At 44.0% G+C, this 24,709-nt stretch overlaps 2 protein-coding genes across 2 annotated transcripts; both read right to left on the reverse strand.

Annotated features, from left to right (window-relative positions):
- Positions 1-1,325: 1,325 nt before the first annotated feature.
- On the reverse strand, positions 1,326-3,703 carry LOC125538556. The gene is made up of 4 exons (XM_048701828.1): positions 2,859-3,703; positions 2,451-2,680; positions 1,689-2,071; positions 1,326-1,332 (listed from the first exon to the last, which is right to left on the reverse strand). Exons 1-4 carry the CDS (start codon positions 3,697-3,699, stop codon positions 1,326-1,328), a joined length of 1,461 nt encoding a protein of 486 aa, XP_048557785.1. The 5' UTR covers positions 3,700-3,703.
- Positions 3,704-10,663: 6,960 nt separating this feature from the next.
- LOC125534638 lies at positions 10,664-13,416 on the reverse strand. Its single transcript, XM_048697807.1, has 3 exons — positions 13,227-13,416; positions 11,518-11,747; positions 10,664-11,425 (listed from the first exon to the last, which is right to left on the reverse strand). The coding sequence occupies exons 1-3, from the start codon at positions 13,342-13,344 to the stop codon at positions 10,745-10,747; spliced, it is 1,029 nt and encodes a 342-aa protein (XP_048553764.1). The 5' UTR covers positions 13,345-13,416; the 3' UTR covers positions 10,664-10,744.
- Between the last annotated feature and the right edge of the window lie 11,293 nt (positions 13,417-24,709).

Below are 24,709 nucleotides of genomic sequence, written 5' to 3' on the forward strand. Positions count from 1 at the left end.
TAACGAAACCTGCACTTCGTTGTTCATTACAGGTGTTTGACTTCATCCGTGTGAAGGAAATTCCAGCTAAGCATATACCATATGGTAAAACGGTGGACCAAAGATGCTCTGTTGGCACACCTTTCCCATTCCCAGAGGGATAACATGGATCCTAGCCTCTTCTCTTATTATGGACACTTAAGCATGTATATGCACGCAATGGAGAGTTGGTTTGACTCGGTGACACTAGTACCAATGCTTATGATCGGCTCATCGCCTTGTTCAATTCTAATATTGCGGAAATGCAACCATATGCTGAAACAAGAGATGGACCAGGATTGGAAGATCGTCTAGCAGAAAATGGAGCAATGGTGCAGCTGGATAAAGAAGTAATACAGCGCGGCACTAAAGTTAAACCAGCAGCTGCAGTTAGTGGAGACAACCTTTCAGTTTTTATGCCTGGAAACAGGTTAGCTTAGAACAGGGCACCCGCAAAAAGGAAAGAGATTGGGAAACCAACCGCAAGTAGAGAGAAGACCCCATACGAAATGCTTAGAATGAGGACAAGGTTCTGCACAATATGCGACAAGACAATGACAAAGAAACAAGCAAACTACCTGCCTGGGGAAATATTCTGAAGCAACCACGCAAACCTACTCGCTGCGAGTGTAGAGGGTCACTGGAGAAACAATTGTACAAAAGCTGGCTAAATAGAGACTGGGTGCAGGGGCTTGAGTTTTACAAAGAGTCAGCACTGATGCCAAATAGTTAGACAGTAGGAATCGAATTCCCTGCAGTTGTGCATTGCAAAGGGTTCTTTGTTATCTTGTATGCTGAGTTGTTGGGCGTAATTCCAACCTGGGCAACCGAGTTGTTTATTGAAATTTGCCAGCAATGGCATTCTGAAACTAACATTTTAGAGTAAAAATACTTGCATGTGAACATGCATGTGTTATTTGTGCTGTAATGATCCCTTAATCCCTGTGTGGACAAATAATTTGATGCTGGAATTTGCTCTGTATGGCTTAACGGGACTGATTTGGTACATGTATTTTAGACTGAATGAGGGTTGATGTGCATCTAAATCTTCATGTCCCATTTGTACGTGGCAGTGCTAGTCATGTGTGTTGTAGACATAAATTGCTTAGGATCAAATCCGTGCCCTGTTCCGAATTATGAGCCAACAGACATTTTTTTCAGGGCTAGACAACGAACAGTTGGCGGCGAGGAACACACGGTAGAAGGGTCAGAATTGGAAGAAAATGGATCGGCTCATTAGTTTTCCATCTGTCACGATAGAAAATGGACCAAATTAATAACATACCTTTCCTCCATTAGATCACCCGCTAGGACCTGCACATTAAAAATGCATATTAAGCAACATAAAAATGGCACACACTATTAAACAAGTCTAAGCTAAGCTCACAAATCGAGGTAAAAGACTAAGTCATGGCGACTCCACACACCTTCAATAGCCGTCGAGTACAAGATCATGATTGTCCATGACAAGACGAGACCAAGCGACAACTATCTCCACTTCTGAGCCGCCAACATGACACTTAAGCATAGTTGTTTGACACTGCTGGACAGGAAAGTGAACGTGATTTATTCGAGAGATACTGGATTTGGACTTTGAATATGCTCCTATGACAACTTCGAGTGTGCCCTGCAATCCCACTGACACCACATTTCTTGACAAAGGAAGATACCCATCTAATCCAGCATGCATCCTTTCACCACTGCAGTCAAGCAAGACAACTTCCTCGGTGCATCCCTCCATTACGTCAAGAGGAGAAAACGAGCGAGAAACTTTGCAGCCATAGTTAAAAGGCTCCCCTTTAACCACACGAACACCAACAATTGTGGCCTGGATTGATGGAGAAAGTCGCTCAAGACTTATCTCTGCTGTACAACAGCAGCTATTGATATGCATGGTGTCATACTGCTTCACGGGGCGGTACCTTTGGTAGGCAGTGAACAATGCTATATCTTTGAACTGTGCTCCATATTTCAATTTTAGTTCAATTTGAAAGAAAACAGGCTCGTCAGCCACAATTGCACGAGACAGGCCAGTCAAGTGCAAAAAGGGGTCCTGCACGCATAATTTTCATCATTCTCAGTGACACACATCAAGCAAAATAACAGCTAAAATACAGTTCAGTTTAACTAGACACAGCCTAGCAGAGAGACCACATGGCCATAATCTGACCAGAATATGAAGGAAAGAGTTCCAAACAGATCATAGCCTAACAGAGAGATCACATGGCCATAATCTGGCCAGAATATGAAGGAAAGAGTTCCCAAACAGATCCTAATAATCTCTGCTGCTATAATACACAGTTTATAATTTAGATTTACAACCAGCAGCCTCTGCTTTGTGTTTATAGTGTGCTTTCTTGAACACTGGCTACCGTACACTTGAACAAACAGACTAGTCAAAAAATAGACGAGAAGATAGACATTATACATACCTCTTGCTTAATTCTTTGGCAGTTTTCCCCTGAACGGCAGAAGAGAATGTTGCGGTTGTGGTCAAGATCGTCCTGTGCGGCGACCACGCCGTAGACATCAAGAGGCCAGCTCAGATTAGGATTGAGATCAACCAGCTTGATCGAGTATACTAGCAAGGCAGGGCCAGCTACGGAAGGGAACCGGAAGTTTTCGGGCGTGGAGGCCGTGAAGTGCATAGAACTCAATGTTGCTGCAGCACAAAGTAAAATGATTGCGGACTGTTAGAAATTATGCTACTAAATTTAGCAAATAAAAATCTATGCGTATAAAAGAACAAATTTTTTTACAGTGATATACAAAAATAGAGTTGCATTTATTAACCGAGGCCCAAGTAAAGAGAGTAGAAAACATAAAAAAAATTGGCTTACTTATGTCATCAAATCCACCGTTTCTTCCGGTCCGGCTGCCCCACGTAGCCTCCCAGCCGTCACGGTCCAAACAATCTTCAACGTCCTTTTGAGCAGCACATTTGTGGCTCTTTATAAGCTCCGAGATGTCCACAAGCGCAGTGGATATGTGGCGCAGCCTTTCAACCATGTCCGGTGAGATGGGGACTCTGAATGTTTTTAGAGTGGATGCGAGAGAGGTGAAGCGGAAGAGCAGCTGCTGCGTCTCGACCAAGAGAAAATCCATTACCTCCTCCCCAGTCTCGCAACCTAGGTAAGGCAAATTCACCTCCTTGACTTGTTGCGTGCACATCTCCTTAAACTGGGCGGACAAGTTGGAAATCTGCTCTTGAGAAACCTTCTTCTTTCCAGCAGGCAACAACCCCCTGGACGTGACCTCTCTCATCAGAAACGAGATCTCCCTCCTAAGCATCTCAAGGTGGCTAGAAAGAGCAACAACCGAGTCGTCGTGACCAATCTCCATGCCGCCGACGTCTCTCGCCGTCCCCTTGCTGATTCCCAATTGGGGCTCCGTACTTATGAGGGACCCCGAATATCTGTCCATCTCATCGCCAGAATCGGAATCGGGATACCTAATAATCTCCTCCCGGGACTTCCCCATCATCCTGAGCATATGTCGCTCGCCCGTCAAGACTTGCTGCTGGGTATCCAAAAGTTTCCTCTTGAGAATCCCGAGTTTCTCCAGTCCCCTCTTCTTCGTTTCCTTCCCGGACTCGCTCTCCGTCTCCTTCCCGAGTCCCCCCTCCATCTCCGTCCCCTTCCCGGACTCGCTCTCCGTCTTCTTGCCGGAATCCCCCTCCATCTCTTGCTGGCAGTGGCAGTTTTACATACCCCCGGCCGGGCCTGGGGTCTCACACTCAGCCACTACCACCGGCCCACTGGAAAGCTTTTTTTAGAACGACTCTTAATCGGCCGATAAATATGCGAGTTTTCTTATTATATATTCCTATTATCATTGTATATTCCGGCCTTTTTTCATCCCTCAAGGTTTCCGTGCCACGTACCTAGAATAAATATATGCACTAGAGTCATCCGTGCATCATGTTCAAAATTCAGTAAAATTGAATGAAGGACATTCAAGTCCTCAAAATTCAAATAAAGGGATAAAACTAAAAAAATGCGTATTCAATGAAATTTGTCAAAACTGAAAGGGTTATTAGTCAAAACAAAAAATTTCAACATTTAAAACGATCATTTCTGGGCATTGTATTTGAATTGTGTTTATATCCATAATTAATTGAATATGAATTCAGAATCCGTGAAATATTTTATGCAGCGTTGGAAGGGTCCACACAAGTCATGTAAAAAAATTATTCAAAGGAATTTGGACCTAGTTTGACTTCAGTTTTGATTATTATTATTTTTAAACAGTGGCAAATCTATATCTATATCTATACTCTATATCTATACCTACTATTAAAGGGAATAGGTATTCTTGGTTTGGCTCTGCTTTGTTTCGTCCCGTCTAAAGGATTTGACCATATGCTATTTTTTTAAAAAAAATCCGTCCGTTGGAGGAAACATATATTCGTGCAAACCAAGGAAACCAGGACTCAAACACACAACCTATACGGGAGACAACCCAAGGGTTGCCACCCAGCCGGACAACATGATGCGTTATGAAGTGAAGTTATTTTCTCTATAGATTTTGTTATCTGTGACGCTGGTTAAAGAGCCCAGGCAGCCCACACAAGATTGAGTTTCCACGTTGCTTGGTTGGGCCTTCGCCTGACGGGTTCCTCCCGTTGTTTCACTGGGCCTCTGCATGGATGAAAATTCTAACTATACCAAGAAACATATGCATGGATATTTCATGTTGTACGGGGCAAAAGACGTCCTTGGATCAAGCGAGGCATGGCTAGCCAGCGATTTCCAGATGACAGTCTGTGGTCTGGGCATCTAATAGGCACCAATGACCTTACGTGGAACTCCAAACTACACCCCCGCAAAAAAAAAACTCCCAACTACGCTATGCACCGATGACCTTACGTGGAACTCCCAACTATGCTATGTCTCCTTCTGTGATTGTGCGGCTGATATGTATTTCTTCTAGACCTCAGCGTGCGCCTCCCTGCCGTTGATAGTACTGTTAGATGTTTAGGTGAATGGGACAATCGGCGTTTCTTTGCATATATAGGGGGACAACTAGAGTTTCTTTATAGTGTATTTGCTATGAACCATTGTGATTGCACATAACCCTAATTTTTTTTTCCGTTGCAACGCACGGGCATATGTGCTAGTGCTAGTATTTAAAACGGAAACTAAAGAATAAAGAAAAGTGAGGCAGAAACAAAAGGAACTGGCCCACTGTTTAAAAACCATACATAATATTTGCTGTTTGGAACCGACCGAGCAATCATACATAATGTTCAATTCCCCCTGAAAAAACATAATGCTTAATCTAGCTAGCTTTTCTCACAAGAAAAAAAATCTATATAGCTCCTACGTACGAGTACTCCCTCATTGGAAGGAAGCTTTTGCGTGCAGGTGTCAAGTCTTATGGTGCTCTTGATTTTACTTCCACATTATTCCCGCCCGATTGGAAAGATATCCGATTGTTATTCACAACGATTTTACCCTAAGGGTTAACAAGATTTTGCCAAGACCAATCACCACACACACACAGAACCAAACTCATCCCTTCAGTATCATTTTTCACGCGCGAACCAACCACAAGTATCAATCAACCACAAGTATCAAGACAGGGGAATGAGAGATGTACCATTACACAGCAATTCTCTCTTCTCTTTTTGTAGACAAACAAACTGACTACATTTTTCTTAAACAAGTCAAGTGCTGATAATAAACTTCAAAATTTACATTAGCCTGATATATGAAACACAACTGCAACAAGCATATCTTTCCTCAATTCCGAAATGCACTCTCCACAACAACATCACATTAATTCTACAGCAACCCAAACCGACAAGAAGCTCCGATATACAGGCTCTATACTGCAATAATATAAGACACCGACAAAGCTCCACCCATCAGTATTCCCCGCCCGGAGCCCTTTGATATACAACCTTCCGTCCATCTCCAGCATACGAGATTTCGTTGCCGTCCTAACCATCATCAAATTAGCCCCCTCCCTGTCCCTCCCTGGGCACAGACAACAAGATTAATCAATGAACAAAGCAACATTTAATCAACTCTGCATTGCACTGCATTCTACCCACCACTCCTCAATCTCTAAAAAAATAATGATAGGAAAATGACCTGCACAAGTGCACTGCATTTTTTTATAGCAAAATCACTGACCAGCTCAACCTCGAGAAACCTAAACAATTCTGTCTCAGTGCACAGGCAAATCAACAAACTAGCCGCTGCTACAGATTTTTCACTTAGCAAACCACATTTCTTTCCTTTGGGTCAATCATGCAACACTTTACATCAATTCGGAACAAACTAGTTCACTTTACATCAAAACGCGGCTGGAGCGACCCGCCGCGTTGCGCGCGCGCTAAAACGGCAGAATTTGCGGCGCGGCGCTAGTTTAGCGCGGCTATTGGAGATGCTCTAAGTATATGAGTCATATAGCAACAAGTATTAAAACACTCATAAGACTAAGATGTAATGAAGTAAAACATCTATAAGGAAGAACTAAACTAAGCAACTATAACAAACGCAACATCATAAGACATGAAAGATTACTTGCATGAAATATGTCTAGGCATATCATAATGCAATAGAAAGGTAAACAAAATATATCAAACGCTAGGCATACAACAATGCAATAACAAGATACAAATGTATAACGCTAAGTATAAATGATCATCACACGGAATGCCAAAGTATGAACCCAATAGAATACAACTCACAACAATAAGATAACTTAGTTGATATCAACTAACATGAATATCAAGAATGGCAAGAGCACATAAGCTTACAGACTAGTTATGACAAGTAAGCACACCGAGTAAGCAAATAGCATGTAAGAAAGTGAACATCTATGCCATGGCATCAAGAACATCAAGCAATGAGATATCATAGCAGGAATAACAAAGATGACTTGCATTACCTATCTAGTACCACTTACACTTGCAACGACATAGGATACAAAACTACGCAGGATATCATCAAACTACTATCATGTATACCTACCAAGTAAGGTATAACCAAAAGCATGAATATAAGATAAAAACTTGCAATTGTATAACACATGGTAGGCATATAATAAAAAATATGCATTCTACTTTGAGTAAGTACTAACATGGCATCTCAATCAACTAAGTATGAACAACTATCATTCTATGTAATTAAACACCTAGGATAATTAACAACCAATGGTAAAGTAAATCATAAATTTGACAATATCAACATAACGCCAATTTAAGAAATGCAACCTTTAACTATATTGGATGCCAAACATCTATAAAATAAGAGGAACACTATGCAATAATGTGTCACTCTTATATCATACAAAACAATAATTCGATGCCAAGCAATTCACCACAAGCATGGCAATGTTCTAAGGTAATATACCAATTTATGACTACTAGTATAAACGACTAAATACCACACACAATTAAAATAAACATCATATCCTACAACATGGCATGACATCACAACTATACAACACACATGCAAAAATATTTAAACATCTATTTAGACAAGGCATGATTTAAAACCAACATGTGACATGGATGAAAATGAATATGTAAACCATATCTATGATAACGCCATGCTAAACAAAATTAAATAGTCAAGACATTGAGTATTTCATAATTAAATAAATCAAGCAAAGACAATAATTCTACAAGGTTCTACGCATGGAGATATCACCAAAAATTTGTACTCATTCTCAATATAGAACAATAAACACCACCAAGTACTACTAAAATGATAAGTAAAATATTTCACTAATAATGATCTAAATCTAATTAAAATAATAACACCCGCCAAACACGTACGAACAATGATAAACATTCACAAAAACTTGTACACTCGCATAACACATGACTACAAAATTATATGATATTTAGTAACTCAAAATCAATCTATATTAAAAACACAAAATACTACACATGGCTATAATTCATAAATATTAGTACACATGCATAAAAGGGAAATACATGCTACCACAAATTATCGAGCCGAAACGATGTACAACTATTTTAGCAATTTAAACAAGAGTAAACTAAATCTAGTAAACCATATGACACCCACAAATTATGAGATAGCTAGCACACGCTCCTACCCGTATCAAGAACACAAGAAAATAACATATTAATAAATAGTCCGATCAACAACCAAAAATCTATAATAAAACTCGATTAACCAAACAAGTAATCTAACTCCACTACGGAATTGCTACAACCATATAAAACATTTTCTCTATTGTGGTCAAGATCAAACGATGAACAAAAGTGATGGAAATATGACCATGACCTACGGTTTATGCGACGGATAGCATCAACGCGACCAACGATAAAAATAGGAGGAACCATGATGTTTAGGAGATAACTAGAGTGATATTTTGAAGGTGCACAAAAGGAATTGGATAGAAGCTCACCGAGCACGACGAATCGATCCGACGAACTTGATGAACAGTGTAGACGAACATGCTGAATTCTTCGCGTGTGATCGACGGGACATGTTCCTTCTTTCCTGAATGGAACCATGGTGTGCAGGGGAACCTTCTGGCGCAAGGGCATGGATGGAGATGGTCCGAGTCACCGGGATCGAAACCTTGCGTCCATGGAGCTTCAAAAGTTCAGTGAGGGTTCTTGGGCAGAGGAGGAAGAGAGAGGGCATGAGGACTCATGGGAATGAGAAAGGAGATCGTGGTGGACGTGTAGGGTATCTTCAAAACTGAAAACGATTGAGATTTATGGGAGTTGAGGGGAGGGCATGAGAGTGGCTGAACGTTTCTTCTTCTCTGTAATGTGTGCGCCTACATGTGGGTGGAGGAAGAAGAAAGCGCTTGTGGTGGAAGAGGAAGTGGAGGCGCATGATAAGCCTCTCCGTTTTGGAAACCGATGGATTTATGGAATTAAGGAAGGTAGCAATTCCTTGTGTCCTTTCCTTTTCTACATGTACGTGACTGTTGATGTTTTCCTGTTGTTGTGAACGTACAAAGAAAGGAGAAGAGGGAGGGAGCAACTAGATAACGAGCGCTCCTTCGAGAGCTTCGCAACGATCAGCGCCACTTGACGCGCTCTCAGTCATTTTTGCCACGTGTCGCGCTCTGGATGCTTTCTTCGGAATTTTTTTTTCGCACGCGTTTTCAGCATTTTAAACGGTTTTTTCTGGGTTTTTTCGACATTTTGGTTTTCTCCTGGTCTTTCTTAGCTTTTCGATCAAAAAAAATTTGAATTTTTTTACGCGAAAAAACGCGTTTTCTTTTATTTTCCTTTCGCGAAAGTCACGGTTTTTTTTCCGCGAGAGGCACGGTTGTGCTTTAGCGAGAGTCACGGCCGTGCCTTTCGGAAACGAAAAAAAATGCGTTTTCTGTTTTTTTTCTTTCGTGAGAGTCACGGTTTTGCTTCCACGAAGAGGCATGGTTGTGCTTTTGCGAGAGTCACGGCCGTGCCTCTCAGAAAAGGGACAAACAAAACGCGTTTTCCATTTTTTTCGTGAGAGTCACGGTTTTGCTTCCGTGATAAGTACAGTTGTGCTTTCGCAAAAGTCACGACCGTGCCTCTAGGAAAGAGAAAAACAAAACGCGTTTTCTGTTTTTTTTCTTTAGTGAGTCACGGTTTTGCTTCCGCGAGAGGCACGATTGTGCTTTCGTGAAAGTCACGGCCGTGCCTCTAGGAAAGGAAAAAAAAATACGCGTTTTCTGTTTTTTTTTCTTTCGCGAGAGTCACAGTTTTGCTTTCGCGATAGGCACGGTCGTGCCTTCGCGAGAGTCACGGCCGTGCCTCTTCGGAAACGAAAAAAAACACGTTTTCTGTTTTTTTTCCTTTCACGAGAGTCACGGTTGTGATTTCGCGAGAGGCACAGGCGTGCCTCTTTCAGAAAGGGAGAAAAACCATGCTCCCGGTTCGGTTTTTCCTCCCGGGTTTTTTCTGAAAAAAAAGTTCATCAAAACTTATCAACATGGGATCTAGTTTTGAAGATCTCGACGCGAGGAATCCAATGGTGAAAACGGTTTGAGATTTGGACGCACGGTTTGAGAGATAAAACGTTTTGAATAAACGGATCTACGAAAAAAGGAAAACTCCCAGGTTGCGACAAGTGGCGCGCTGCTTGTGCGCCACTTGTCGCGACCTAAAAAAATGGAGTGTTCTTTGCAACGAATACTCCTTAATTAGTGATTTCGAAAGAGGGATTCGCTCGGGAGAGATGGGCCAGTTTGGCCAGCCCATGAGAAAGGAGGGGAGGAGAAAAAATAGATGGGCTAAGCCCATGCGACTTAGACAGGAAAAAAAAACAGTGACTCAACCCAGGGAAGAGAAGGCAAGATGTTGAACAAATGGAATTTCGCCTAGAGTTTGAAACAGGAAAAACAGATTGATTTTCCTCTTGGGAAAATTTAGAGAAGGAAAGAAGCTCAAACAAATATCAAACGGGTTCACAAAAACCAAAGTAAATTCAAAGGTGCATATTTAAATATGCCAAAGAAGAGAAATAAAGCCCGACTAAAAGAAAAGAAGTAAACTCAAATTTTAATTTAGGTTCACATTAGTTCAATTTAAATCCATTAAATTATAAAATTCTGATTTAAGCTTGGTTAACAACTAAAACAAATGAAATTTTCTCGCCCTGATTTTTGGAAAAAAATTTCTTAACCATTCCAAGAATCGGGATGTTACAGATAGTTATATGATGTGATGATAGACACAAGTCAGTTTGACACCTTACATTACTACTGTATATGGCAGGGCAATCGGTGATACACCTTACATAGGACAATCAACGAGTGAGAGATACACCTTTTCCTTCACAAGCAACGACCAAGCAACTGTTACCTCCTCGGTGGCGCCACCATCACCAACTGGACAAGTAAGCGTCTTTGTTTGACACTTCTGAACAGGAAAGTGAATACTATCCTTCCGAGCAATATGGCGGCCAGACTTGCCATAAGATTCAATGCTCACTCTCAGTGTCCCATATGATTCTATGGAAATCACTTTCCTTGACAAATGAAGGTACCCATCTGATCCTCTACGCATTCCTTTACCACGGTGATCAAACAGCACAACTTGCCTACAAGTGGTGTCATTGGAACATATCGGAGCAGCAGAAGACCACGAGCAAACAACTCGGCATCCATACTTAAAAGGCCAAGGCCCTTCGTTAACACGTACACCCATGATGGTAGCTTGGAGTGATCTATCAAGCTGGTCAAGGGTTACCTCAGTTGTACAGCTCTGGTTGGAGAGCAAAAAGGTCCGTCCATCACCACCATCAGTGACGCTGGCCAAGGAAGAGAAAAAAGCATCTGTACTGCCGTAACGCTCTCTACAGCTGATCAATGTTTGGGACTGCGCTCCATCGGTTACTTGAAGTTCAACTTCAAAGTCAATATGTCCCGAAACAACAATGGCACGAGACGGACCAGTCAAGCATAAGTAAGGATCCTGCAAGGCATTATACCATCATTGTAAACACCTAATCGTAATGCACTACAAAGTCAAATGAAAATGAGCAAAAAACTGAATAGAGTACATACTTGTTCATTGAGTTCTTGGTAGTTAAACTCTGACCGAGAGAATAAAATGTTGCGGTTGTGATCCACGGTGTCTCGAGCAGCAATCACACCGTACACTCTGAGTGGCCAGTTCAAGCCTCTTAAATCCTTTATCTTGACTGAATAGATCTGCAGAGTAGTACCGGCGACAGCAGCAGGGGAATGGATGCCACCAGGTGTGTAGTGTGTAAATTGCATAGGGCTCAATATGGCTGCAGCACAAAAAACAAGCGTCAGATGTCAGAATTCTAATATGAATAAGCAAATAAAGTAAGCATTTCTGAAACTACTGCCCAGAATTCTAATATGTACAGACCCCTACATTGCTGAAACTACTGCCCAGATTTACTACCAAACACGGTTGACACGGTCACAAACCATATGCCACCTCTTCTTCATCCCCTTCAAACACCCACGCATCATCGCCCCTGCCTCTCACGTAAGGCCCTCCCCGGCGCCCCTCACTTGCTGCCCAACCGTTGTCTACTTTGTGTGTTGCACTATGCGCAAAGAAATCAGTCAAGGTGCAGGCTTGAGTAAAGAGAGATGCAGGCTTGAGTTTACTACCATCTATTAATGTTGCATACAGTATTTCCAATCAATTCGTGATTATAAAATTCTGCTTTATCCATAAAGGGAGAGGGCTGTAAGTCTAAGATTCGAATTACTGAGGTGATTTCCACGGACAACTGGTGGCACAGAAATTCCAAGGATTGCTGGAAAAAAGAAGGTTTAAGCAGAGGGAGACACTTATAAGTGTCCGTGCTGTCCCGTTACTACACCAGCCCCAAGGTATCACAGTGTTACAATTGATAACTTTTTTTTCAGTCAATTATTCAAAAGTACACAACCCACCTGACAGTTTTATCATGGCAGGCACAAAATATCTGTAAATGCGACAAGACAGCGATCCTAAAGATCGAATGGATTCAGCATTTGCACAATTTGCATTTATCATGGCAGGCGCAAAATATCTGTAGATGCGACAAAACGGCGACCCTAAAGATCCAATGGATTCAAACATTTGCGCAATTAAAATGTGAGGACAACAGCGAGAAATAATCACAGGAAAGGAAGCATCTATTTGTGGCAACCTCTATGTGTCAAGCTGGGCACAAGCCATCTGAGTTACCTAAAGTTGGTGGGTAAACAGTTTATTTTTGTGGCTTCCCCAACAGATAATTCTCTGGATGCTGAATGACCATTTCTTCCAAGTGGACTCTACTGAGACAGTGTCCAGGTGGGCAACCAAGTGCAACAGTTACAGATTTTCCACCTGAGAGCTCTAACACTGCTACTCCTCCACTTACAGAGGATCCGTACACCGAGATAGCAAAGTGCTTCTAAGGTATAATCATATTATTTGCAAGCAATAACAGGAGGTCATATTCGTAACATGGCTTTTTTTGGGGGGGGGGGGGGGGGGGGGAGGAATATTGGTGACAGGGTGGCAGACACAAAGCAATACTACTAAAGGCAAGAAACATAAAGGATGTTGGACTACCAAGAGAATGAACTTGTCAAAGATAACGATGATCCATCGAGTCTATTATAAATGCAATTTTAATTTCATGTATTCTTACTGATATTTCTTTATGATAATATATAATTGAGAAATGAAGAAGCATTGTGGTACATGAAAATAAATATTACCAATACTAGCAGATACAAGGAGAAAGGCAGTTACTTACTTGTATCCATAAATCTACCGCAACGTCCGATCCTGCTGCCCCACACGTCTTCCCAGTATGTCCGGTCATAGGCGAGAAATTGTTGCTCGATGTCCATCCTTTCCTTGAGATACTCCATTGTGGATTCGTCCTTGTCCTGCTCCTCCTCTTCAACCTTCGCGACCTCATACTTTTTCTCCTCATCCTCCCTCCTCCAACACTTCCTCCTCCTCCGTAGTGCTTAGCGAAGCTCTACCAGAGAACCACGAGCTCCATCGCCACCACGCCGTCGTGCTGCTGGAGTTTTCCCTCAACTTCTCCTCTCCCCTTGCTGGATCAAGAAGGAGGAGACGTCCTCGGGCTGTACGTGTGTTGAACGCGGAGGCGCCGTCCGTTTGGCGCTAGATCGGATCTTCCGCGATTTGAATCGCCGCGAGTATGACTCCATCAACCGCGTTCTTGTAACGCTTCCGCTTAGCGATCTTCAAAGGTATGAAGATGCTCATCCTCTCCCTCTCTTGTTGCTAGAATCTCCATAGATTGATCTTGGTGATGCGTAGAAAATTTTGAATTTCTGCTACGTTCCCCAACAGTGGCATCATGAGCCAGGTTTATGCGTAGTTTCTATGCACGAGTAGAACACAAGTTGTTGTGGGCGTCGATTTTGTCAATTTACTTGCCACTACTAGTATTATCTTGATTCGGCGACATCATGGGATGAAGTGGCCCGGACCGACCTTAGACGTACGCTTACGTGAGACAGGTTCCACCGACTGACATGCACTAGTTGCATAAGGTGGCCAGCGGGTGTCTGTCTCTCCCACTTTAGTCGGATCGGATTCGATGAAAAGGGTCCTTATGAAGGGTAAATAGCAATTGGCATATCACGTTGTGGTTTTGGCATAGGTAAGAAACGTTCTTGCTAGAAACCTATAGCAGCCACGTAAAAACTTGCAACAACAATTAGAGGACGTCTAACTTGTTTTTGCAGCATATGCAGTGTGATGTGATATGGCCAAAGGATGTGATGAATGAAATATATGTGATGTATGAGATTGATCATGTTCTTGTAATAGGAATCACGACTTGCATGTCGATGAGTATGACAACCGGCAGGAGCCATAGGATTTGTCTTAATTTATTGTATGACATGTGTGTCATTGAATAACGCCATGTAATTACTTTACTTTATTGCTAAACCGTTAGCCATAGTAGTAGAAGTAATAGTTGGCGAGACAACTTCATGAAGACACGATGATGGAGATCATGGTGTCATGCCGGTGACGATGATGATCATGGCTCCCCGTAGATGGAGATCAAAAGGAGCAAAATGATATTGGCCATATCATGTCACTATTTGATTACATGAGATGTTTATCATCTTATTTGCTTAGAACGACGGTAGCATAAATAAGATGATCCCTCATAAAATTTCAAGAAAGTGTTCCCCCTAACTGTGCACCGTTGCGAAGGTTCGTTGTTTCGAAGCACCACGTGATGATCGGGTATGATAGATTCTAACGTTCGAATACAATGGGTGTAAGCCAGATTTACACACGCAAAACACTTAGGTTGACTTGACGAGCCTAGCATGTACAGACATGGCCTCGGAACACAAGAGACCGAAAGGTCGAACACGAGTCGTATAGAAGATACGATCAACATAAAGATGTTCACCGATGATGACTAGTCCGTCTCATGTGATGATCGGACACGGCCTAGTTGACTTGGATCGTGTATCACTTAGATGACTAGAGGGATGTCCATCTGAGTGGGAGTTCATTAAATTAGATGAACTTAATTATCATGAACATATTCAAAAGGTCTTTGCAAATTATGTCGTAACTTGCGCTTTAGTTCTACTATTTTAGATATGTTCCTAGAGAACATTTAGTTGAAAGTTGATAGTAGCAATTATGCGGACTAGGTCCGTAAACTGAGGATTGTCCTCATTGCTACGCAGAAGGCTTATGTCCTTAATGCACCTCTCGGTGTGCTGAACCTCGAACGTCATCTCTGGATGTTGCGAACATCTGACATACACGTTTTGATGACTATGTGATAGTTCAGTAATGTTAAACGGTTTAGAATTGAGGCGCCGAAGATGATTTTGAAACGGTGCGGAACATATGAGATGTTCCAAGGGATGAAATTGGGATTTCAGGCTCGTGCCCACGTCAAGAGGTATGAGACCTCCGACGAGTTTCTTACAAACTAAGGGAGAAAAGCTCAATCGTTGAGCATGTGCTCAGATTGTCTGAGTACTACAATCACTTGAATCGAGTGGGAGTTAATCTTCCTTAAGAGATAGTGATGGTTCTCCAAAGTCATTGCCACCAAGCTACTAGAGCTTCGTGATGAACTATAACATATCAGGGATAGATATGATGATCCTTGAGCTATTCGCGATGTTTGACACAGCGAAAGTAGAAATCAAGAAGGAGCATCAATTGTTGATGGTTAGTGAAACCACTAGTTTCAAGAAGGGTAAGGGCAAGAAGGGATACTTCATGAAACGGCAAATCAGTTGCTGCTCTAGTGAAGAAACCCAAAGTTTGAACCCAAACCCGAGACTAAGTGCTTCTGTAATGAGGGGAACGGTCACCGAGGCAGAACTACCCTAGATACTTGGTATATGAAAAGGCTGGCAAGGTCGACAGAAGTATATTGGATATACATTATATTAATGTGTATTTTACTAGTACTCCTAATAGCACCAGGGTATTAGATACCGGTTCGGTTGCTAAGTGTTAGTAACTCGAAATAAAAGCTGCGGAATAAACGGAGACTACCTAAAGGTGAGATGACGATATGTGTTGGAAGTGTTTCCAAGGTTGATGTGATCAAGCATCGCATGCTCCCTCTACCATCGAGATTGGTGTTAAACCTAAATAATTGTTATTTGGTGTTTACGTTGAGCATAGACATGATTGGATTATGTTTATCGCAATACGGTTATTCATTTAAGGAGAATAATGGTTACTCTGTTTATTTGAATAATACCTTCAATGGTCTTGCACCTAAAATGAATAGTTTATTGAATCTCCACTACTAGGGAAAACCTTATACACAGAATGTTACCAGTAGCGCTGTACAAAATCAAACGCTACTGCTACTTAGTAGCGGCGCGCGTAAATAAACCGCGCTACTGCTATGACTTTAGCAGTAGCGCGTACAAGCGAAAAGCGCAGTTGCTATGTTTGAACTGGGTGCACATGGCTAACCCAACCTAGCAGTAGCTCGTATACTGGCCCAGCGCTACTGCTACTCTCCTTAGCTGTAGCGCGCTTACGTGTAAGGCGCTGCTGCTAACGGAAATAAAATAAAGTGAAAAACAAGTAGAAAAGTAAATGAAAATGAAAGAAATAGAAAAAGGAGAAAGGAAAAAAATAAAATGTAAAGAAAAATAAAAGAAAAAAGGGAAAAAAGGAGAAAGGAATAGCAGTAGCTGGTTTCAGGAAACGCGTTGTAGCTAACTTAGCTATAGCGCATTTCGGAAACGCGCTACCGTTACGTTTCACTTAAACAGCGGTTCCCCCCCGCCCCCCGGCCACCACACTTCTTCCCCAAATCCCTCGCCCTCGCAGCCGTCTTCCCAATTCGCCGTCATCTCCTACCGGCGTGGACGCCCGCAACCTCACCGCCTCCCCCCGAGGCCGCCGTCATCCTCACCGCCGCCGCCCGAGGCCGCTCTCAGCCTCGCCGCCGCCACCCGAGGCCGCCCTTGACGTCACCGTTGGCGCCCTCCACCTCACCGCCGCCCGAGCCCGCCCAGGACCATCGTTGCCCGTGCCCGAGCCCGCCCTCTCCGCCCCTGCCTTCGTCACCGAGCACCTCCCACCCATCGTCTCTCCCCTCTCTGTAAGTCCCCCACCCCTCCCCTCGACTCCCCTCTCTCTGCATTTTAGAGAAAAATTAGTAGAGGAAAAGTTTGTTTATAGCACAAAATTTAGTTTAGAGCAAAGGATGTTAAGTAGTAGATGTTAGAGCAAAAATTAGTTTAGAGCAAAAAATTTGGTTTACAACAAAAGTTAGTTAGAGCAGTAGGGTTTAATTAGGGTAGATGCTGCTTGTATAGTATATAGTGATACTAGTAGATGTTAATTAGGTTAGGGCAATAGTGGTACTAGTAGATGTTAATTAGATGTTTTTCAGTTAGGGCACTAGAGTTTTGCTAGGTTAATTAGGTTAGTAGTGCTGCTAGTAGTAGTGGTACAGTAGGTTAATTAGGTGATGTTAAATGAATAACCTAAATGAATGAAATTAGTAGTTAACTGAATTTTTTTCCTTTCATTATTATAGAGCACTAAAGTTAACTGAATTTTGTTCTATTAGTAGTTAAATGAATTTTCTTCTACACTTTGTTTTTGAATTAGCTTGTGAAATTTGGACATGTGGTTGCTCGTGTATATTTGGACATGTGTTGCGGTGTCGAAGAGGGATATTTGAACACTGTTTCCAGGGAATGGTGCTGAGTGGCCTATGTTTTGCCGGAATGTTGATTCATTTCTGTTCCGGCAAATTTCAGGTTCTCGATTTGTCCACTTTTTAGCAAAGGTCATGCCAAAATTTTCCGTGAATTTCGGCATGACTTGTGCTACAAACTAGGACATATCGAGTGCCCGTGATTTGCCGCACCAGGAAGGAGTCAACATTCCTGCAAAACAATAGGCCTTTTTTATGTCATTGTTCATTTTATTAGGTCTAGAATTAATTGACTAGATTTAATCATAGGAAACATGGCTAGCAACGATGAAGGACAGGGTTCTGGTGATTGCGACGATGTCGACCGGGCGGCAGATGAATTTTTTAGCCTTACCGACGATCAACCGATGTTGTTGATGGGCCCACCGGTGGCATCGGGGACTGAGACCGACACACGGACCGGTGCTGGGACTGAGACCGGCGCTGAGACTCAGACCGGCATCGAGACCGACGCTGAGACTGAGACCGGTGCTGCCTCGGGGAGCGGAGCCTGTGTAGAACCGAAAGCAAAGAGGCAACGGCTTCCTAACAAACTCAGGACTACTAGACTGGTGGTCACGGAGGTGGACGACGGCATTTTTGAGCCAAAGGCGCCCGAGGAAGCGCGTCGATGCTATGGCAATCAAATAGGCTGCATCATACGGACAACCGCCACCATCAACGATGAGAAACTACAGAAGATAGAAAATATGAGGAGCTCCCTCCTAAAGAAGTTTCACCAGATATTCTTGTTCCCAGGCCGGAATGAGAAGGATTATGAAGATCCAGATGAGGACCCGACAATGAAGAAGATAAACAAACACGCCATGACCAATTTTAGCGACGTGTTGGCCGCCTAGAAAACTCGAGTGAAAGCAAGGATCATCGACAAGAAGGAACCCTACTCCGAGATTGTAAAGGATAATCCGACAATCACGGAAGAGCAGTTTCAAATATTCAAGGAGGCTTGCGAGGCCGAAGCTGCCAAAAAAAGTCTAAGTACATGAAGGGGTTTCAAGAGAGGAACATTGGGAGCCACCACCTCGGAAGTCGTGGTTACGGCGGAAAGAGGTCCAAATGGGCCAAGGAGGATGCGGAAGCCGCGAGTCTGGGCATCCCAGACCCCTTGGCGGATTTCACCGTCCCGCAGGAGCGTGACGTCCTAAGGGCCCGGCACCGTTGGGACCCAGTGAAGAAGGTTTACGAGACAACAGCGGTCATTACGGAGTTCATGAGACTGCTGGTAATTTTAGTTTCTGATCAATTTGACTACACACGTTAGTCATATTTGTAAACGATCCTTGTGCCTTTTGCAAAGAAAGCAGCACCAGATTGCGGCCGAAAGCGACTCGCCGTCTGAGGCATTGGCGAGGCCCAAGTGGGACACTCCATTCAACCGGGCGTTGAACATATTGAAACGACAACCGGTGGATACTCGACCGTCGTATGGACGCGTGCACGGTGTCGGAGACGGCGCCACGTGGAAGAAGTACTACCGTGAGACCACGGAGGAGAGAAAGGAAAGACGGAGGTTAACTGAAGAAAACATCGACAAGAAGGTTGAGATCGCGGTTGAGAAGAAATCATCTCAGACAGTCGCAATAGTGGTAGCTGCCGCAAAATAGGTGGTTGCAGATTTGTCTACTTCCTTGGTGATGGGCATTTTCACTTGGACAAGGCAAAATCCAGAAAAAAATGCAGAGGATTTTCCCCTTGCTGACTTCTTGGGAGCACCTGCTCCCGCACCGGACGTGCTCGGCGGTGCTTCATCTTTGGCTGAGCTCGACGCCCTCACGGTATCTGTCACTCTCACTGATGACGTGAGTAGATATGGGTATGTCTACTTAATGAAACACAAGTCTGAGACCTTTGAAAAGTTCAAGGAATTTCAGAATGAGGTAGAGAATCAACGTGACCGGAAGATAAAGTTTCTATGATCAGATCGTGGAGGAGAATATTTAAGTCACGAATTTGGTACGCACTTAAGGAAATGTGGAATCGTTTCACAACTCACGCCGCCTGGAACACCTTAGCGTAACGGTGTGTCCGAATGTCGTAATCGCACTCTATTGGATATGGTGCGTTCTATGATGTCTCTTACCGATTTACCGCTATCATTTTGGGGATACGCTCTAGAGACAGCTACATTCACTTTAAATAGGGCACCGTCTAAATCCGTTGAGACGACACCGTATGAATTATGGTTTGGGAAGAAACCTAAGCTGTCGTTTCTAAAAGTTTGGGGATGCGATGCTTATGCCAAGAAACTTCAACCTGAAAAGCTCGAACCCAAGTCGGAAAAATGCGTCTTCATAGGATACCCTAAGGAAACCATTGGGTATACCTTCTACTTAAGATCCGAGGGCAAGATCTTTGTTGCCAAGAACGGATCCTTTCTGGAAAAAGAGTTTCTCTCGAAAGAAGTAAGTGGGAGGAAAGTAGAACTCGATGAAGTACTACCTCTTGAACAGGAAAGTAGCGCAGCTCAGGAAAATGTTCCTGTGATGCCTACACCAACTGGAGAGGAAAATAATGATGATGATCAAGGTACTTCGGATCAAGTTACTACTGAACTTCGTAGGTCCACAAGGACACGTTCCGCACCAGAGTGGTACGGCAACCCTGTCTTGGAAATCATGTTGTTAGACAACGGTGAACCTTCGAACTATGAAGAAGCGATGGCGGGCCCAGATTCCAACAAATGGCTTGAAGCCATGAAATCCGAGATAGAATCCATGTATGAAAAAAAAGTATGGACTTTGACGGACTTGCCCGATGATCGGCGAGCGATAGAAAACAAATGGATCTTTAAGAACAAGACGGACGCGGATGGTAATGTTGCCATCTATAAAGCTCGACTTGTCGCTAAGGGTTATCGGCAAGTTCAAGGGGTTGACTACTATGAGACATTCTCTCCCGTAGCGAAGCTGAAGTCCGTCCGAATCATGTTAGCAATTGCCGCATACTATGATTATGAGATATGGCAGATGGACATCAAAACGGCATTCCTTAACGGGCATCTTAAGGAAGAACTGTATATGATGCAGCCGGAAGGTTTTGTCGATCCTAAGAATGCTAACAAAGTATGCAAGCTCCAGCGATCCATTTATGGGCTGGTGCAAGCATCTCGGAGTTGGAACATTCGCTTTGATGAGATGATCAAAGCGTTTGGGTTTATGCAGACTTATGGAGAAGCCTGCGTTTACAAGAAAGTGAGTGGGAGCTCTGTAGCATTTCTCATATTATATGTAGATGACATACTCTTGATGGGAAATGATATAGAACTTTTGGACAGCATTAAGGCCTACTTGAATAAGTGTTTTTCAATGAAGGACCTTGGAGAAGCTGCTTATATATTAGGCATCAAGATCTATAGAGATAGATCAAGACGCCTCATAGGTCTTTCACAAAGCACATCCCTTGATAAGATTTTGAAGAAGTTCAAAATGGATCAGTTCAAGAAAGGGTTCTTGCCTGTATTGCAAGGTGTGAGATTGAGCTCGGCTCAATGCCCGACCACGGCAAAAGATAAAGAAGAGATGAGTGTCATCCCCTATGCTTCAGCCATAGGATCTATTATGTATGCCATGCTGTGTACCAGACCTGATGTAAACCTTGCCGTAAGTTTGGTAGGAAGGTACCAAAGTAATCCCGGCAAGGAACACTGGACAGCGGTCAAGAATATCCTGAAGTACCTGAAAAGGACAAAGGACATGTTTCTCGTTTATGGAGGTGACGAAGAGCTCGCCGTAAAGGGTTACGTCGACGCTAGCTTCGACATAGATCTGGATGACTCTAAGTCACAAACCGATACGTGTATGTGTTGAATGGTGGAGCAGTAAGCTAGTGCAGCTGCAAGCAGAGCGTCGTGGCGGGATCTACATGTGAAGCGGAGTACATGGCAGCCTCGGAGGCAGCGCATGAAGCAATTTGGGTGAAGGAGTTCATCACCGACCTAGGAGTCATACCCAATGCGTCGGGGCCGATCAAAATCTTCTGTGACAACACTGGAGCTATTGCACTTGCCAAGGAGCCCAGGTTTCACAAGAAGACCAGGCACATCAAGCGTCGCTTCAACTCCATTCGAGAAAATGTTCAAGATGGAGACATAGAAATTTACAAAGTACATACGGATCTGAATGTCGCAGATCCGTTGACTAAACCTCTTCCGCGAGCAAAACATGATCAGCACCAGAACTCTATGGGTGTTCGATTCATCACAATGTAACTAGATTATTGACTCTAGTGCAAGTGGGAGACTGTTGGAAATATGCCCTAGAGGCAATAATAAAAGCATTATTATTATATTTCCTTGTTCATGATAATTGTCTTTTATTCATGCTATAATTGTGTTATCCGGAAATCGTAATACATCTGTGAATACTTAGACACCAACATGTCCCTAGTGAGCCTCTAGTTGACTAGCTCGTTGATCAATAGATAGTCATGGTTTCCTGACTATGGACATTGGATGTCATTGATAACGAGATCACATCATTAGGAGAATGATGTGATGGACAAGACCCAATCCTAAGCATAGCACAAGATCGTGTAGTTCCTTTTGCTAGAGCTTTTCCAATGTCAAGTATCTTTTCCTTAGACCATGAGATCGTGTAACTCCCGGATACCGTAGGAGTGCTTTGGGTGTACCAAACGTCACAACGTAACTGGGTGACTATAAAGGTGCACTACAGGTATCTCCGAAAGTGTCTGTTGGGTTGACACGGGTCGAGACTGGGATTTGTCACTCCGTATGATGGAGAGGTATCACCAGGCCCACTCGGTAATGCATCATCATAATGAGCTCAATGTGATCAAAGTGTTTGATAACGGGATCATGCATTACGGTACGAGTAAAGTGACTTGCCGGTAACGAGATTGAACAAGGTATTGAGATACCGACGATCGAATCTCGGGCAAGTAAAATACCGACTGACAAAGGGAATTGTATACGGGGTTGCTTGAATCCTTGACATTGTGGTTCATCCGATGAGATCATTGAGGAGCATGTGGGAGCCAACATGGGTATCCAGATCCCGCTGTTGGTTATTGCCCGAGAGCCATCTCGGTCATGTCTACGTGTGTCCCGAACCCGTAGGGTCTACACACTTAAGGTTCGGTGACGCTAGGGTTATTAGGAAGACTTATATGTGATTAACGAATATTGTTCGGAGTCCCGGATGAGATCCCGGACGTCACGAGGAGTTTCGGAATAGTCCGGAGGTAAAGATTTATATATGGGAAGTCGTCATACGGTCACCGGAAAGGTTCGGGGGCATATCGGTATTGTACCGGGGCCACCGGAGGGGTTCCGGGGGTCCACCGGGAGGGGCCACCTCTCCCGAAGGGCCTTATGGGCTGTATGAGGAAGGGATCCAGCCCAAAGTGGGCTGGGGCGCCACTCCCCCCTAGGGCCCATGCGCCTAGGGTTGGGGGAAACCCTGAGGGGGGGCGCCCCCCTTGCTTGGGGGGCAAGCCCCCTCCCCTTGGCCGCCCCCCCTCTAGATCTCATCTAGAGGGACCGGCCCCCCTTCTCCCTTCCCCTATAAATAGAGGGGTGAGGGGAGGGCTGCTGGACACATCCAAGGCGCAGCCCCTCCCTTCCCCAACACCTCTCCTCCTCCGCGTGAGCTTGGCGAAGCCCTGCCGGAGAACTGCTACTCCATAATCACCACGCCGTCGTGCTGCTGTTGGAGCCATCTTCCTCAACCTCTCCCTCCTCCTTGCTGGATCAAGGTGTGGGAGACGTCATCCGCTCCGTACGTGTGTTGAACGCGGAGGTGCTGTCCGTTCGGCACTTGGTCATCGGTGATTTGGATCATGGCGAGTACGACTCCCTCAACCCCGTTCTCTTGAACGCTTCCGCTCGCGATCTACAAAGGTATGTAGATTCAATCTGAATACTCGTTGCTAGATGAACTCATAGATGGATCTTGGTGAAACCGTAGGAAAATTTTTGTTTTCTGCAACGTTCCCCAACATAAAGAAGTCTAGGAAGAGAGCGGGGAAAGGCAAAAAAGCTGATTCTATGATCCAGCCGCCTCAGCAGCCTCGGCTTCAGGACCGTATAGATATCCCCGATGCGGATAAATGGCATATCCCCGGTCAACCAATCCTACCTGCAACAGCGCTATAGGCCAGATTCGGCGATCTAAGGAGACTTCATGACGATGTGCTGCGGGTAGAGAAAGGCCTCATCGCCTCGACAGATCCAGGATACCCACTCTACGTGGTTAACGTTCCGCGGCAAATGTCGTACGTCGACAGCTTCCCCGTGGATAAGTTCTTCCTCCGATTCGATTACATATTCGACATGTTTCACGTGAAGAAGCTGGATTTTACGTTTGTCCGCCTTTATGCCTTGCACATGAACTACATCATCGGGTTTGAGCAGATATCTCATATCTGTGTCGCTGACCCGTACTACATGCACGAGGGCTTCTTGGGAGTCTGCGCAGAGCACCGTGTATACGCGAGAGAATACATCGTCAATTTCATGCTCGCCAATAAGGACAAGGGGGCGATTCTCGTGCCTTATCATCCCGTGTAAGTCATCCGCGCTGCTATCCTTCCTTTGATTTCAATCATCATTTGCACAGTGGAGGCTAAGTAATTTGAGATGTACTTATTTTGCGCAGCGGCGGGCGCGCTGTCCTCATCATCCTATACCCCCGATTCTCCCACGCTCTTTACTTGGACTCGTCGAAGAACATTCACAAAAAGGATTACACCCACATCAAGGATGTTCTCGACAGTGCTATGTTTTACTACCAAGCAAGGGGTGGAGAGGTCAGGGACAAGAAGAGAAGGGGGGGCAGGGTCGCCTTCGGCCATAAGACCGACTTCTGCTGCATCCAGCAACCGAACAATTCTCTTAATGATGGATTCTATGTCCTACACCACATGCTGGAGTACAGACGGGATCACCAGAACCTTCGCATGTCACCTAGATCCGGCGATGCCCATATTCTGCAATGGGCAAAGAACATAGGAGATATCGAGGATCATCGACTTCGAGCCGAGTTCTATCACATCCAGCG

The sequence above is a fragment of the Triticum urartu genome, chromosome 2 (genome assembly GCF_003073215.2).
Source record: "Triticum urartu cultivar G1812 chromosome 2, Tu2.1, whole genome shotgun sequence".
NCBI classification, from domain to species: Eukaryota; Viridiplantae; Streptophyta; class Magnoliopsida; order Poales; family Poaceae; genus Triticum; species Triticum urartu.

Bases quoted from the DNA above. Each gene is read 5' to 3' on its own strand.
- LOC125534638 (XM_048697807.1), bottom strand. From the start codon at position 13,344: ATGGAGTATCTCAAGGAAAGGATGGACATCGAGCAACAATTTCTCGCC. The intron at 11,748-13,226 runs GTAAGTAACTGC...TTTGTGCTGCAG, and splicing joins CGGTAGATTTATGGATACAA to CCATATTGAGCCCTATGCAA. The intron at 11,426-11,517 runs GTATGTACTCTA...AATGCCTTGCAG, and splicing joins ACCAAGAACTCAATGAACAA to GATCCTTACTTATGCTTGAC.
- LOC125538556 (XM_048701828.1), bottom strand. From the start codon at position 3,699: ATGGAGGGGGATTCCGGCAAGAAGACGGAGAGCGAGTCCGGGAAGGGG. The intron at 2,681-2,858 runs GTAAGCCAATTT...TTTGTGCTGCAG, and splicing joins CGGTGGATTTGATGACATAA to CAACATTGAGTTCTATGCAC. The intron at 2,072-2,450 runs GTATGTATAATG...TTATGCGTGCAG, and splicing joins GCCAAAGAATTAAGCAAGAG to GACCCCTTTTTGCACTTGAC.